This window comes from Dryobates pubescens, chromosome 18 (assembly GCF_014839835.1).
Source record: "Dryobates pubescens isolate bDryPub1 chromosome 18, bDryPub1.pri, whole genome shotgun sequence".
In the NCBI taxonomy this organism is placed as follows: Eukaryota; Metazoa; Chordata; class Aves; order Piciformes; family Picidae; genus Dryobates; species Dryobates pubescens.
Genome location: NC_071629.1, coordinates 10,931,996 through 10,948,173, shown reverse-complemented (window position 1 = coordinate 10,948,173; position 16,178 = coordinate 10,931,996). Strand labels below are relative to the sequence as shown.

At 39.4% G+C, this 16,178-nt stretch overlaps 1 protein-coding gene across 6 annotated transcripts in view; it reads right to left on the bottom strand.

Annotated features, from left to right (window-relative positions):
- The window catches only part of GRIA3 (glutamate ionotropic receptor AMPA type subunit 3), a 151,709-nt gene that overhangs the window by 84,407 nt on the left and 51,124 nt on the right, over positions 1 to 16,178 (bottom strand). For all 6 annotated transcript variants that reach the window (XR_008462689.1, XM_054169490.1, XM_054169491.1 and 3 more), the window contains exon 4: positions 753 to 940. Coding sequence is in view for 5 of the 6 variants with exons in the window: in XM_054169490.1 (XP_054025465.1) it covers positions 753 to 940 (188 nt within the window). In the remaining variant the exon portion in view is untranslated. The remainder of the gene's footprint in view (positions 1 to 752; positions 941 to 16,178) is intronic.

Genomic DNA, 16,178 nt, shown 5'->3' with positions numbered 1-16,178 from the left:
CTGTCCAGGCAGCAGGGAACTGGCCTGCTTCTTCTCCCTGTGGTGTGTATCTGTTACTGCACCTCTTTGAGCACATATCACAGCACAACCAGTGGTGCAGACATTCTGAGTAGCACCCTGGCATGGCCAGAGGACATGGTCATTCCTCTAGGGCAAAGCAAGCCCTAGGAAGTCTATGCAGTAGCAAACCAGCCACCTAGAAGTGCATCTTCTCTAATAAAGGTATTTAGACTCTGTCACCACAATTTAAGGCTGTCAACAGCACTGGCTGTGCAGAGGCAAGAGCTTTATGTACCAAAAAGTGCTAATGAAATACTTGGACTACCAGCTGAATTTTTCATTAGCAATATTTCCATTTGGGAATTTTTTAAGATGATTCAAAACTACTTTGCTGGCTTTTTATTTCTTGTTTAATGTTCCACTTAACAAACTGCACCTGTCTCGCAATTCCTACAAGTAGCCCTGATGCCAGTAACGTAACTCCTGCAGCTGAGGTTTTGGGTTCTTAACCTACTTAAAAATAATTCATTATTAACATTTGGGAAAAAAAAAATATCACAGAGACATTTCCTTTCCTAGTAGGTTACATGTAAATGCTGTCACCAACTATGAGCATCACTGAAGCATTTTAATCGTCCTAGGTAACCAGCCAGTTGTTAGGATTAGATTTAATTAATTGTTAGAAACAGAAGTTTCTGGAAAGTTTAATGCTGTATGTCACACAGAGCTCACAACTTCTGAAAAGCATGTACCTGTTCCAAGATGGTGTTGATTCTGTCTACTTCACAGTCAATTAAGTATCTTTTCTCCTGTCGTCTGTCCATCTCCTCTATGATTCTTCTGAACTCTTGAACATCCTTTATGCTTCCTACAGATCTGGCTGTCACTTGCCAGTTGTTCTGTACTGCTGCTTCCATAATCGCCTGAAGAATGGAAAATCCTGTACAGGGAAGAGACAATGCAACCATTTAAATACAGAACAAAAAATAAAAGCTGTTTTGAGTGTCTGACAAAGGCTTCACAAAAACTTGCACCATTCAAAGGGACACTAAGGAGCCAACAGCCTGCAAGTGCTTCCTTACTTGAGAAAGCAGTATAGGGACCAGTTTCTTCTTTCAGCTTTGCCATGTCCAGAGCCACTGACCTCAGCAGAATTGCTCAGCAGTATATTACTGTGAGGCGTATCAGAATCTGTCCAATATATCATATTATGATCCTCTCAGGAATGTTTATGGTCGTGCTGGGGTCTGTGCCAGCTGGGAATAGGAGCCTGCAGCCATTACTTGGGCAAAAGTCCATCAGCCTGAAGAGACGGACAGAAGGGACTGTGCAGACTGCAGCAATGGGTCATTAACTGGCAAAGATCCAAGCACTGTACAAGAATGCCAATTAAGTCATTGTGCTGGTTATTGGAGCCACAAACCACTGGAGAATATTTTACTGATACCCTGATTTCAAAAAAATGCTCTAAAATATGGAGTCCAGCAGCATTAACCACACTTTCAATGCTTTCACTACGGCAACACCAGCTCAATCAGCAGCCTCGACAGGGGAGAGAAGCAGCACAGAATGACCAAAGACTGCACAGAGCTAAATTACCGAAGCAAACAGCATTTAATTTCCTGTGAACAGCCCTGCCTCGGTGGCAGACAGAACTCAAGTTCCTAAGTGAAAGGTGGTAGAATTGGGAATGGTAAATCTCCTTCCAGTCATGTTATATAGGAGCTATCAAACACTGATTTGCATTCTTTTATTACAGGGTGTAGCTGGGAATTTGGTGAATTACCTGTTTTGATTCAGGGAATTCCACATTTTGCATAATTCTAACTGTTTCAAACCTGGGTGGATGTCAATCAAAGACAGAGGTCACCACCTTCAAGCACACATAGGCATTTCCAGTGGAGTTTCTTTGTACAAAAACATTCATGTGAGCTGTGTTTCTGTCCAGATAATTTATTTGCAAAACTTTCAGTCCAATGACATAGCCATGCCATGGATTTCTTACCCACAGCCAGATCTAAGAAGCACAGAATGCTTCACACACACAAACACATCAACATACTGGATCAACAATAAACTGTGTTCTGTGACAACCAGGCCCCTACACTTCTGAAAGTCATAGAAGTATGAGCTACAGAACATGTTCACTGCTTTGAGTGAAACCAGTAACTGTTTTGAACTCAGATATCCCTGCAGGGGTGTACCAATAACAAGAACTTGTGCTGCAGTTTGATCTTCCATAGCCTGCTGTAAATCTGTAACGGCTCTCTGAAGGCAAAAGAGCTGCATCATTACCTTGTTACAGACACAAACAAGGAATGAATGATTTTCTAGATTGCAGTTATATTATTATAATTAATCACGTGACTGCCTTAAGTCTCACTCAAATGCCCTCACTTTCCCTGTGCAGCCTCCTTGATTCTTAATGCTTCTCTATGAATGCACTTTACTAACCCAGGAAAGGTGGGGACAATTAATACATACACTGGTTGGGAATTCTTTCTGGCATCTTCTTTCCCCTGAGACTATTGAAAGAGAGGCATTTACATATGTATAGCACAATGAACTCAGTCTTCCTTAACATCATATTTTACAGAAATGGCTGTGATGTCTGTGACAGCATTGTGATTCCATTACATGTAGGAGGGAAGATCTAAGCCTAAGATACTCATTTGGCTGCAAACAAGGAATTTTGATGTGGGAACATAAATACCACTAATGGAGATTTACAAATGCTTTGTGTACAAAGATGTGCTTTAAAAAATATGATTCTGCTATGTAATGAATATTTACAACTTAGACATATATGAATGATAAAACAAAGTATGAACATTGAGCTTGCTGTAAACAACAGAAAACAGTTCATAAGATTTTTCACTCCAAATTGAATAAAATGATTCAACATATCATAAAAAAAAAGGACACTTAAAAAAACTCTGTAGCTCTAATTTTTACTAATAACACACACAAAACATAGGAACTGTCTCAAGAAAAGAAGCAAAAATAAACATGTTGAAGAACAGATGTTATTGGCTTCAGTTAACACTGTTTGAGTCAGAGCTTGCTTTGTTGAACCTTGAATATCTCAGAAGAAAGCTGGGCAATTTTCCTAGTTTTGTGCAATTGCATGTTTGTGTGGGTGTGAGTGTGTGTGTTTTCATATGTGTGTATTAGTCAGTGGTTATCACTTCAAGACAGAGAAAGCAAGGTTACTCAGCAGCCTTTCTCCTATGCATGAAAATACAATTACAGTAATCTTAGTGTGAAAAGGTTCCAAGAGCTTCATCATTTCTGTCTTTCTACCTCATTTCTCCTTGTCATATCAAGCCTTTACAGTCACAGTCCCGTCTACCCTTGCCAGCGCTTGAAATCCTCCCTATGGTCGCTGTCCATGATCCGCCAGCTCGCTTCTTTCAAGCTCCCTCCCTCTCCCGTTCTCACTTTGAGATGTACCATTTGCCCCTCCTGCCACAGCTTGTGAGGCCAGTCCTCTGATGACCTTTACAGAAGTGTGGCTCAAACCTCCTGCTATCAGGCAGGCAGTGCACTGGTACCTTTGCAAATGTATTCACCATTTCCAGCCCTCCCATCTCTCCCCCAGCCTATTGCCTTCAGCACCATTTACTTCACTTTACCTCTCTACCCAGGTATTCCTGTAAACAACATGTTCCAGGCTCCATCTGTACTTTACTATTAAGAAGACTGTTACATAAGCAGTGTGATTATTTAAATAAAAGGATCATTTAATCCCCAGATGTGAACTTTTCTTTCTCCTTAGCATCACAGTGCAAGCTATGACAGTTTGGGGGTACTGCCTGGGTAATGAATAGGGAAGTTATTTCCTCATTCCATGCATGCCAGACCTGTACACCCAGCTCTTCCATTCCCTGCCTTCCAGTAAACACACTGTGTGAATGATTCGCAAGAGATGCTCACTTCTGAGCATCCTGGAGGTGCTGCACTTTGTGCCCCTCATTTCACTCACCCTAAGGGAAAACAGCCAGCTCAACAACTCTGTTTTGTAGTTTTTCTGTGGTGCACATCAGATCTATTCCAAATGACTAAAAAAAATGTATAATTCACCACAGATCTGTGAAGAAGCCACACAGGAAAGGCTTTCATTAATTTATACTACTTCGATCAATAATACCAGAAAATACTAGATAAGACAAGAAAAATCTCACATCCTCCTAGGAGATGACAGCAATGAAATAATTTCAAAACAGTTTCATGATACCATTACTGAACGCAAATACAGACAACAGGAAAAATTAATTCAGATCTCAATCTGATCTTTCAACCTCTGGTTTTGTTTTTTTTCTTAGTCATACCTTGGATGTGAAAAAGCAGCAGGATGGAAGGCATGCATTTTCCTGGAAGCACTGCGTCTGATGGCACCATGTCCCTTTGCTGCAGTTATGTTATTAAGATGATGATGTTACTGATTTACAAATATTTCTGGTCATACAGTGGCAATGTCCATACTTGCCAAGTCATGTAACAGACCCATGTTATGTTTGGGTCCCTTTGTACTGGGAAGAGGTTGTTCTTGTGATCTATGAATGAAACTCCACAAGTCAAACTGACCTGCACCTATTAAAGCTGAGACAATCCTGGCCTTAATATTCAAATGTGCCATTGTCTGGACAGCTCTTAAAACACAGATGATTTAAAAGAGCTAACCCTCATCTAAACAGTCTGCAAAATGACTGGGCTACAGATAGCTGTGGTAATGATCCCAGAACAAAACAAGTGCCCAGTGAGCTGAAGCAAGTATTTTGAGTTTTGCTGACTGAAGCTTGCAAATAGGGAAAATATTCAATATATTTCCCTCAAAGCAGGGAACATATTATTTGTTGCAATGCTGTCTCTGGGCTTTAAACAACCCAGACAGAATTAAATTCTAGGCAGTCCTCCCTGCAGCTGGACTAAGACACAAATTCACCCAGAATCTCCATACTTCTGCCAGGGAAATAAAGCCTGTACCTCAGTCTTTCAGATCATCCCTATGATAAAAGGGATCAGCTGATCCTACAGAGTTGAAAAGGACATTTCACTCTTTTCCATCCTCGAAACTCTTCCTACATCCATGTAGCAAGCAAAATCCATCTGAGCAGTTTGATCAGCCACATGAAATTCTACGCACTACATCACTGAGCTGACTCCTTTTTAGGTAAGAGCAATCATTAACATGTCATATGAGCAAACAACCACATTAGAACATCTGTAGCATCATGTGAGTCCTCGCAGTTGGCACTAAAGTAGTGATAAAAAATTACCACTTCTGTAAATCACTCTTTTCCTGAATGTTCCTGATAAGATCTTGGACCTCAGCCTCCTATGAGAAATGAAAGAGCTTTTGCTTGCAGTTCCTCTTTCTTTTGCCTTGCTGAGTACCAAACATCTTTCAGGGATATATTTTCCTGGCATACAGCATGCTTGTGCCAGCTGACTGAACATCAGCTCTGATCTGAATACTTGTGTTTCTGACTATGTATCTGGGACATGATACGAAGAACTGAGCTTCTGGCCTACAAGTGAACCTCAGGGATTTAAGTGTGGAGCTGTGTTTGACAAGGGCACAATGAACTCACCAAAAAGGAGGCCATCAAGAGAAGTGCTTCACCAAAGCAAATACAAACTCTACTATATCAGCTTGTATTTCAAGAGTACCAGAAGTCTGTAAGTTGCGATGCACTTGGATATTCCGTGTGTTTGGCCCTCAGCCTAGCACTAATTTGAAAGCAAGCAGACAAAGATGCTAGACAGGAGTGAAAAACAACTAGCCAACCCAAAACACTCCCCAGCATTCAAAACCCAAACATGTCAGGCAAATATGCTTCATATAACCTAAATCTGCTTAACCATTATACAGTAGGGGAAGAAGCAAGGAACAATCTACTAAATTAGTCACCAGTAAAAGATGCAGTAAATGACTGGTACACTGGAATGCTCTTTCAGCCTAATACATGTACATTCAAATTATTAAACAGAAGCAGAATAACCTCATTCCATCTGGTTTTGACCAGACCACTCCTATCTGGTAACCAGCGCATGAAGTGTTACACTCTGCTATTCTGGTACCAGACAACCTTCTAGATCCAGTGGCAAACACATTCTGATTCTCCCTCACCCCCCTCGCCCCCTTTTTCTGGTCTGTAAACCTCTGTTTTCCCCTGTGCATTCCCTATCATCCATAAACAGAGAAATCTACACAAATAGACATGTCAGTTTGGTTGAGTGAATGTGAACTTGCTTGGCTCTAAAGAAGAATTTACAGGAACCATCTGGCTTGCATTTGCTCAGGATGGGATACAGCTAAACATGTAGGTATTCAGATCTGCTGAATGCAAGTGAAATATGACTTTTTCTTTTCTTTCTTTACTTTCTAATGTCTTTTTCTGTATGCATTTCACCTTGACCTGTTCTTTCTCAACAACCTTCCATTTAACTCACCCCTCATTTACTTGGATCAGGTCAGTGCAACTCCAGTGCTTTTGAATGAAGTTCTGCTAGTGTAAAATAGAGAGTAATGTAGTTAGGGATCAGAAAGTGCAATAACCAAGGGCAGGCACAGAGATGCTGTGAGCAATGCTGTCACTTCCATAAGGGGACTTATTCATATGACTTTCACAATGTCCTGGTGCAGGACAGATGGGTATACCTCAACACAACAATATGATCCAAAGTTTATCAATAAAGCTGTATTCTAATTTCAGCTTTGCTTTGTAAATCTTTATTTAAATATTTTTTTGACAGAAAAATAATGGAGAAATCATAGCTGCTGGATGAAGATGGGCAACAAAACAGATGAGATGTAAACACTTTAAAAACAGAGTAGCTTCTTCACAGAATCGCCAGGGTTGGAAGAGACCTTGCAAAGATCATCAAGTCCAACCTGTCACCACAGACCTCATGACTAAACCATGTCACCAAGCTTTAGGGGTCAGGAACAAACCCATGAAAATTAAACTGCTTAAGTACAGAGATTTCCTCTGTGAAGCTCTGCTCTGAATGCAGAGCAGCTGAAGACTTGAACCTATGAAGTAAGCACAGTACATGGCAGTGGGATGCAATCTAAAGAGTTCAATTCCAATGACATTCCAGCCCAACACTAATTTCCCTGAGTGCCCTGAATTCTACAGTAATGATGTGCTGCAAGTGACATCAGCAAATTCAAAATAGAATAGAATTAACCAGGTTGGAAAACACTTTGAGATCATTGAGTCCAACTCATCACCCAATACCATCTAATCATGGCACCAAGTGCCTCATCCAGGCTCTTCCTAAACACCTCCAGTGATGGTGACTCCATCACCTCCCTGGGCAGCACATTCCAATGGCCAATCACTCTTTCTGTGAAGAACTTCTTCCTAACATCCAGCCTAAACCTCCCCTGGTGCAGCTTGAGACTGTCATCTTGTTCTGGTGCTGGTTGCCTGGGTGAAGAGACCAACCCCCACCTGGCTACAACCGCTGCATCCTATTGCTTTCAGGAAGCTAACGTCATCAACTTAGTATATGGTCACAGCCTTGCCGAGGGGCAGCCTTCTTTCCCTTTTATTCACATTCAAGCATTTCTATCCCAAGACCACACCGTTTTGCAATCTCTCACACAGAGCAAGGCAGAATGAACCCACACCAAGCCCTGCTGCCTGCAACAATAAGCCTTTCACTGAAAAGCCTTTGAATTGATATAATCAGAATAGAAGTTTCTTCAGGAAAAAAAAAAGAAAGAAACCAAGACACACATATTATCAACCACTTCCGTCAGAGCTGGTGTCATAAAGTTGAGTATAGCCAGACCTAAGTGAGATGCCTTGGTCTTAGTCTGTCCTTAACTTACAATCATAGAATTCTTAAGGTTGGAAAAGACTTTTAAGATCTTCAAGTCCAACAGTAAACCTAACTTCAGGTGCATTTGGATGACAGTCTCTTGTGTTGTCTTTCTAGTCAGGAGCAAGAGATGCCGTGTAATTTCTCTGTGCATGGAAATCAGTGGAGGAAAACACATAGAATGAACTCACAACCTCTACCTGCAATTGAAAAACTAGAAGAGAACAAAAATCCCAATGTGTTGACTAGCACTTAACTGATGAGGCTAATTACTGCACGTTAAAAATACATGTCTAATTGTGTTTATGTATTTATCTCAGCAAAAAGATTCTAATTAGGAATCACAGAGTTAGCAATTATCAGGCTGGTAAAGAAAACCTAACTTGTCTGCAAAACAACTGTATTGCATTCCATGTGAAGCCAGTTCTCAAAGGGAAAGCCTACGAAGCCCAAAACCAGAGCATATGCAGATGTTGCAAGATGTAGAGAATTTAACTCATCTTTTGGTGACAACACTGACTTTGAGGAGATGTATTTGGCCTAGTGTATGACTGCGAGAAAAGCACAAAATGGAAAGCCCCCTGAAAAATAACGGGACAATGTGCTGTTGCTCCAAGCTGTGGAACTACCCTCAAGGCTTGACTGTGGCTGGTATGAGTGAGGTGGTGCAGTGAAAACTGCCTTTTATTTCAGAAATAAAAAGTCTGCTCCTGTATATAACACTAATGCACACTGGCATTGATATTGCTGCATGGATTTCCTTCCTCTCTTTGGTGAGCCTGCAAAACTCCTGATGTATCTCTGTATTGCTGCCACATTTCAGTCCACCTTCACTATTTCAGAAGTACATCACATGTGGACTAATTTGACATGGAATTAAACAAATTATTTGGTCTATCCCTTACAGAGAATTAGCAATTTTCAAACTTAGGTTCTCCCGATTCATATTCAGATTTGTTTCTATTTCAAGCTCTAACACAGTCAAATATGTACTTTTAAAGATTGCCTACAGATACATTAGCCACTGATGTTCTATAGCAAAAACATCAGTATGGTAGCTCAGAATACATTTGCCTTGTACCTTTTTTTGATAGAGTAAATTGAATAGTTCCCTAGCCCACAGTGGGCTGGGATACTGATGGAAAGCATTGTTTATTATTCCAGGTAAAGCGTACAATGGTGATACAAAGACAAACAGAGTTAGAAAGGAAAGAACTGTGTGGAATTATCACCTAAGAAAGGTAGTAAAAATGAATTATTTTTAAAGCCTAAATGTGTGTTTTTTAGCCAAAAGAGAATATTGGTGCATTTTTTCGGTGATAGGCAATAAATGGTCTCAAAAGAAGGGAGACCTTATCCACTTATCAACAGCAGAGGATTTTGAAAAGAGCTAAAACTTGGTGTCACATATCACTGCATTCATCTAAAGAGCTAGAAATGTAATTTTGATGCATGCTGCAAACTTAAAATTATTGATATCACAATTTAATTCTTTGCCATGAAATGTATAGGGGTTTGAGCATGAGCATGCAGGAGTACTGCTGACTGCCCTCTCTTAAAAACGTCTGCAACTGCTGAGTTTAAAAAATGATAAATATTATCCCTTTGAAGAAACAATCACAGGAGATTATGGTAATCAGACTATGAATTGAAATACATATTCATCACAAAACCCCCCACAACAACTGGATTCACCTCAGATATATATCTTGGAAAAAAAAATTATGCTTGTTGTATCGTCCTCAAACATAGTAAAATTATTCTTTCTATCTGACCTTCAGTCAATCATGTAAGGAAAATATTTATTCCTCTCCCTAACCTTTATCTACACTTTCTGTTTCTCAAACTACCTGAGCAAACAAATCTTTTGCCTCTGAGAATTTTCATTAACAGATGCTATCAGCCTTTCAAAGTCTCTCTTCATCAACATCTCACCCTTTGCCATCCAGCATTTTAATTGCCCTTGCAGCTGGAATGCGCCTCATGTCTCAACCCATAAGTTAATTTCCTTTTATTTATTCTGAACACTAAAAAAATATAGCAATCAAAGGGTGAGTACTGATTTCAAAATATTCTGAAATTTAAATGAGTTTTTATGATAATAAGAATGATAATTTATGGATCCATACTCACAGCCTGCATGTATGCTTCTTTTTAGTCACTCACTTGGCCTTTTTTTGCCAATGGCTCATAATGAGGGACTCTTACTATTTTTTTCACTATATGCATTTCTTTTTGTAGCAATGATGTGTTCATTAATTACAAGGCTTCATATTAGTTTGAAACAGGTCCTAGACTTCTTGGCAATTTGTTCTGACTCGGTTTTGAACATGAAAGTGTCGTTCTACCACACTGACCAGAGTACAGAATACATCATCTAACGTGCTTTATACTGATTCCTCCTGCAGTGAGTCCACAGGATGACTATTTACAAAGTTAGAAGAGAATTGGCATGACATCAATAGCCAACACCTGACCAAACATAACAAATTACCCTTCAAAATATTTCATAGACATGAGGTGGCAGAAAGAGGAAGTCCTGGTTCAGTGCTCTCTCTCAGTGAGCATTACATATTGCAGCATTATGGTCTGTGTATCAAAAAGATCTGGTTTATTCTGCCCAGTCGTGACACATAACAGGCTCATGGAACCCACAGACCAGGGATTATCCATAGTCCTACAGCAAATTCATGGGTCATTAACCATTAGTGAGGGAAAAGACAAAAGTGGAAATAATGCTTTACTTTTATTACTCAACCTTATAATCCTATTTGAATCTTGGAGGTGTCTTTCACTGCATCAAACATCATCATGAATTTTAGCATTAGCTAGCTCTGCTAACACACAACTCTTTTTTTTCTCTTTTTTCTTCCCCCCCCCGCCAACTTTTAAATACAGGGCTTGGAGCCAGTAAATCTTAGATGGGTGAAAAAACCCAGTGGTCAGTTGCTGAATATGCTATTCCTGATTTAGCTCAGGAAGGCAGCTCAGATGAATGATTAGACTGGATTATAGAGAAATGTGCAAGCATTTCAGCATAAATATTCACCAAGTACAGACAGGAATGTGATTCAAAAGTTTAGCTCTAGCTTCATCTCTCCAAGTTTCGATGTGCTTGGTGGGGGAAGGAAGGACAGGGAGAGTCATGGAGTTCACTTCAGATATTAGTAAGGGCTGGGCTTCAGATACAGACTTTTCTACAGCATCCAAGATGACAACAGCACTCCCCATTCCAGGAAATTTTTCCCATGGATTGGATTTTGCCCCACCCTATGGTGCCATCCCATCGCATTCACTTTTATGCAGGGGTACCTGCACTCCACTGATGTAAATGGTAGCCAGGCATTTGATCTTATTGAGGTGCTTTTCATGATGCCTATGCTGTCTGAAATATGTCTGAAAGACATGTCCTATGTGCCTTTGGAAATCACTTACGAAAATAGGGTATGTGCTTCTCAGAATATGTACTCTGTGGCCTGCTTAAAAAGTGGCACAGGATTCTCTACAGAATATACTGCTAATTAGTTATTTCATTGCAACATGTTCAACAAGTGCACAGATAAGGACTGCCTCACTAAATGGGATGTACACATATCTAAGACAGACAATTATTAGCTTATAGAAGAAAAAGAAGATAGAAAATTCTCCTCCAAGGTTGTGAAGTGGCAGAGTATCCATTACAAAAGGAAGGGCTTGCATATAAATGGCAAGCTCTCTGTTTTCACAGTTTCAAGCTAAACTGTTCTTAATGTTTTCTCAGCGTTGTTCTGTAAAATTAGGAAGCTGAAGGATCACATCCTTGGGACCAGTCAGCGTCAGTACTTCAATTATGCTGGGCTTTGCACCCAATTATGCTGCTAAGTGTTTACTATTATTTAAAATGTGTATATGCTCTTTGAATATTCAATCCAATATTCAGTGAAACAAAAGAACTCTTCTATTCCATTTGTTTTGATATTATACTGATGCATGACTACTCTTCCATGACTCCAAAGCCCTGTAAATCTGATTGCACGGTTGCAAAACACAATGATCAAATATACCAAAAAAGTTTAGTATTGTCTGATCTGAAGGAGATAATATACAGTAAATGGTACACACAAACACAAAAGCGCAAACACTAATAGTTTTGGTCACTCAGTTTACCTATACTGTAGTCATTCATGCAGAGAAAGACTTCACAGAACAAGGAAGGTTCCTGGTATAAATAGTGAAAATGTTTTACATATTCTGTGTAAATCAGTACTTTCAAACAAAAATTCTCATTCCACCACTTCCCTCCTTCAGTTGGGAGGCACTTTTGTTTAGTCTTATTTTTCTTCCCCAAGCAAACCAAGTAAGATTTCTTTATTTTAACACTTTCTGCCACTGTAATTATCCCTGTGCAGGTATGAAAAACAAGGGAAAACCAGGACTGTCATGCCTGTGAGCAACTGCAGTCACTTCAATAAAAAATTTCCATCAAACCTTACTAATTATTAATGTACAGATGTTGTAGGCTCAAAATATAATGTCTGTTCTTACTCCAGGGAGCTGGTCCACCTCTCATTGTACTAAATACTAAGTAAGCCTCCCCCTGCAGTGAAATTGCAAGCCAATATCTTTCTTTTTACAGCACAAAGTTCTGTTACTGTTATTTCAGAAAGAAAGAAAGAAAGAAAGAAAATATTAATATTAAAAAAGCATATTCTTTAAATACAGGAGCAATATGACTGGGCACAGAGCACCAGGAGTTCAAGAATCCATTTCTAACTGCACTGCTACAGTTAACAGTTCTCACCAAGGTCTTAGCTCTCAATGCCAGATTTTCTTACTCACTTTTTGGAGCATGTCCCATCACTTCACCTATTCAATTTATTATTTTTTTTTTAATACAGCAAAAGTTTTGTCCCTGTTTCAAAAGGTCTACACTGTGCATCTCTGTCCTCATTCTTTGGCTAGCCTTTTTATCTCGGTCCATAATGAAAGTGTTGGTGTCTTCATTCCTGTCTTTCAGAAATAGCCCAGTTGTCTCCTCTGACACACTCCATAGCCTCTGCTCATTTACCTTCTCCAATATGATTCACCTTTGTCACTTTGGATGATGTGCATCTGAGGGAGGATTGAAAATAAAAGCACACTAAAAGAAACAGGGCTGAGACCACAGGCCTATATCATGCAGTTAAGTGCATTACATCTATACCTTCATTGATTACACATTGATTACAGTGGCTCAGGTGCTCCAGAAGAAACCACTTCAGACTTTCAGCCTAATGTGAGAACACTCCCAAATGCCCTTTGTACTCACAACTGCAGAGAGGAGTGGATTTGTGCCATTATCTGTCCTGAACAGCAAAAGAGAAACAACTTGACTTCCCAGTTCCTCAGCCTTCCACATAACACCACTGACACATTTTCTGCATGTATTAATGTTCTATCTTCTCTCTTACAACCTGGAACTATAAAACCTTGGGAGTGTAGCAGGAAAAGAGGTAAGTCAACTGTTCTTGTTTTAGATCAGTTCCTTTCTATTCCTTGCAAAGAGTTTTAAAACACAGGCAATCAACATTAGCCTAGATCTGCTTCTTGGCATCTGAAGACCAAAATTGTGGCTTCTCTCCCAAGTATTCCAGAATACCATTACCAGCACAAAGGAAGGTGGGAGATGAAGCCTTTGGTGTGGCAGTACTAAGACTGCATTAAAGAAGTTGTTCCACACTCAGGTGGTATGTGGTGGAAGCTACCTTCTCCTTACTTTGCTGGACATACAGACTGCATCCCTCTATACTGCACAGTAAATAAAACTGCACCACCTGTCTCTCACACACATACTGAGCTCAGTGATGAACTGGTAAAAGGCTATTTCAAACAGTTGTCCAAAAGTCACATGGATAATCCACTTCATTTCTTTGTAAAGAATCCCAAGCAAAAACAAAGAGAGATTGTTAAAGACAAAAATATTGCTGTGGTGTCCTTACTATTTTGTTTGTTTGTTTTTCAGCCAGAAGCTGTGCAATTCTTTTCTGGCTGCCATGAACAGAATTACCTTTATTGAGTGGTCAGCAAATGTTATGGTTTTAACAGAGCTACTGTTGCAGCAAAACTGATGCACCATGATTATACTCTCGTCCATAGGAGGTAGAAGCTCCACTGGGTATTGTCAAAGCAACACATAGCAGCTCAATGCAACAATCTCATTAGTGAAACAAGCACAGTTCATGCATACAGCAACTTCCAGGCACCACTAAAAAACAAGACCTCAATGTATAAGAGCTTGCCTTTTAAACCACACATTTCCATTAAGTGCAGAATCAAAAAGTGAGGATTATTTTGTAATTTGGCTTCATCTAAAAAGCCCAGAGGTCTGGAAGGGGCTACTTCCCCTTACACCAATGCAGGTTGATAAGTTATGATCAGGGAAGAGATACCAGCTCCTCTGTCCTCCACAAGGAGTACAAAAATGTTTGCTTTCCTGGCAGTTTTCTGTTACTTAGCTTAATGCATTTTGGAGCCTTTACCCTATAGCTTAGGATTTTTGCTTTGAAAATTGAATAGGACAAAGGAAAAGCTTTCATCAGCTTTAATGGGATTTTTATCATGGTGTATGGAAAGACTAGGGCTGATACATGCCACCAGGGCTAAGACAGTCTCAACATTAGATTTTGTCTAGGTTCATCTACTCTCTCCACAAAAATACTCTGCCCACTAGAAAATGCAACTAGTACCACAGCTTCATATTGGTCCTGTGGTGCCACTGCACTATTCATCTTCTGTATGGAATGAAATGAGACAAAACCAAAAATAACAAGAGATCAGACTGACTGTCTGAGAAGTACCATGGAAGAAATATGAGAGCAAGCAAACCTGACTGCTTCTTGGCTGATGGTTCCTGTGTCTGCTTAGTACCGTCTCTCACAGCCCTAACTCTTAAATAGCTCCTTACAACAGGCATGACTCAGACATCTCATTGTGGTAATCATTCCTCATGTAAATACAAAATAACACCTGGGACAAAGGGAAAGCATCTCTCAATTTGCACCAATAAAATGATGTTCTTATTCACTTTGCTAACTTGTGTTTAAATGAGCAATGTTTGAGAAGCCTGCAAGGATAATGCAATATCTACACACCTGTGCAAAAGTCAGAGGGACAAGACCACACTGAGCAGAAAATAAAACAAACATGAAAACATTTGCTCTGCACCTGAACAATTTAATCAAAACCTGCTATGTTTTTCTTAGCAAAATGTGCTAATGATGTCATGTTTATCTAGGATGTGTTTAGAAATAGCTGTAAGGGCCAAACAATTTTATGTAATGCAGAAGGGCAGTGATTCCACAATTTAATGATTTAGAAATCATCACTAAATGTCCATCTTGCTTCTGACCAAATTTAACTCAGGAATATCTTTGCAATTCATTTACAGTATCTTCACTGGGATTTATTTTTATTTCAAGAACTGTTAATAAAATAAAGCATGGATGATAACAAGGGAAGGCAAGTATGCAAATAATTCTAGTCTCAGTACAATTATATCCTTGTACAGAATAATATATTGTATTTAACCAATGTGTGGAGACACTAAAATAATGTCCCAGCACATTTTTTTCTTTTTTCTGGCAAAAAGCAGCACGTTTATGGCTGGCTGGTTTTGTTCTCTAAAGTGTGGCCATTGGCCATTTTCAAATAAATGAGAAATGTTCTTTGATGCCCTGCCTGAGCCACAGATGGGCATATAACTTCACTTACTGTTTAGGGAAGTGTCCTGTTGGCAGTTACAGCTCCATTAATTCAGTAATAGAGCCAGTAGCTTTTTTTCCAATTAACATTACTTTTACTGGAAAAGTAGACCTTTAGGAGAAGAGAGGACCACAGCTACAAGTGAATTTTTAACTCTGGCTGAAAAAAAAAATGAGGAAAATATTTTTCAAAATCTCAGTTAAAGATTGTCACTTACAAAATGTGAACAAGGATTAAACTCAAGCTGAGTCTGGAAATAACTCGGAGCAGAATATTTTTGCAAATAAACTAGCAGTTTTCAGCTTGGACAGCAATGAGATTCGGAATTTCTCTTTCACTCAACATTTCCCACTCCTTCTCAAGTTCCAGTTGACTTAAACAAAATTTTCTTTCTAAGCTGTCAATTAAGGAGAGGAAGCATACATTTGTTATTTATGTTGAAGAACCTAGTGCTAGATTATCGCAGCAGAAAGCAGAAAGCCCTGGAGAAGAAACAAGTAAAGACTGAACAGTAACTTGAGAAGAAGGCACTGCACCAACAGTCATTTAAAAAAGACACAAACCAGGGAAATAAAATAGCTTTGAACTTTTCTTGAACAAGTATGTACCTAAAAATCTCTGAA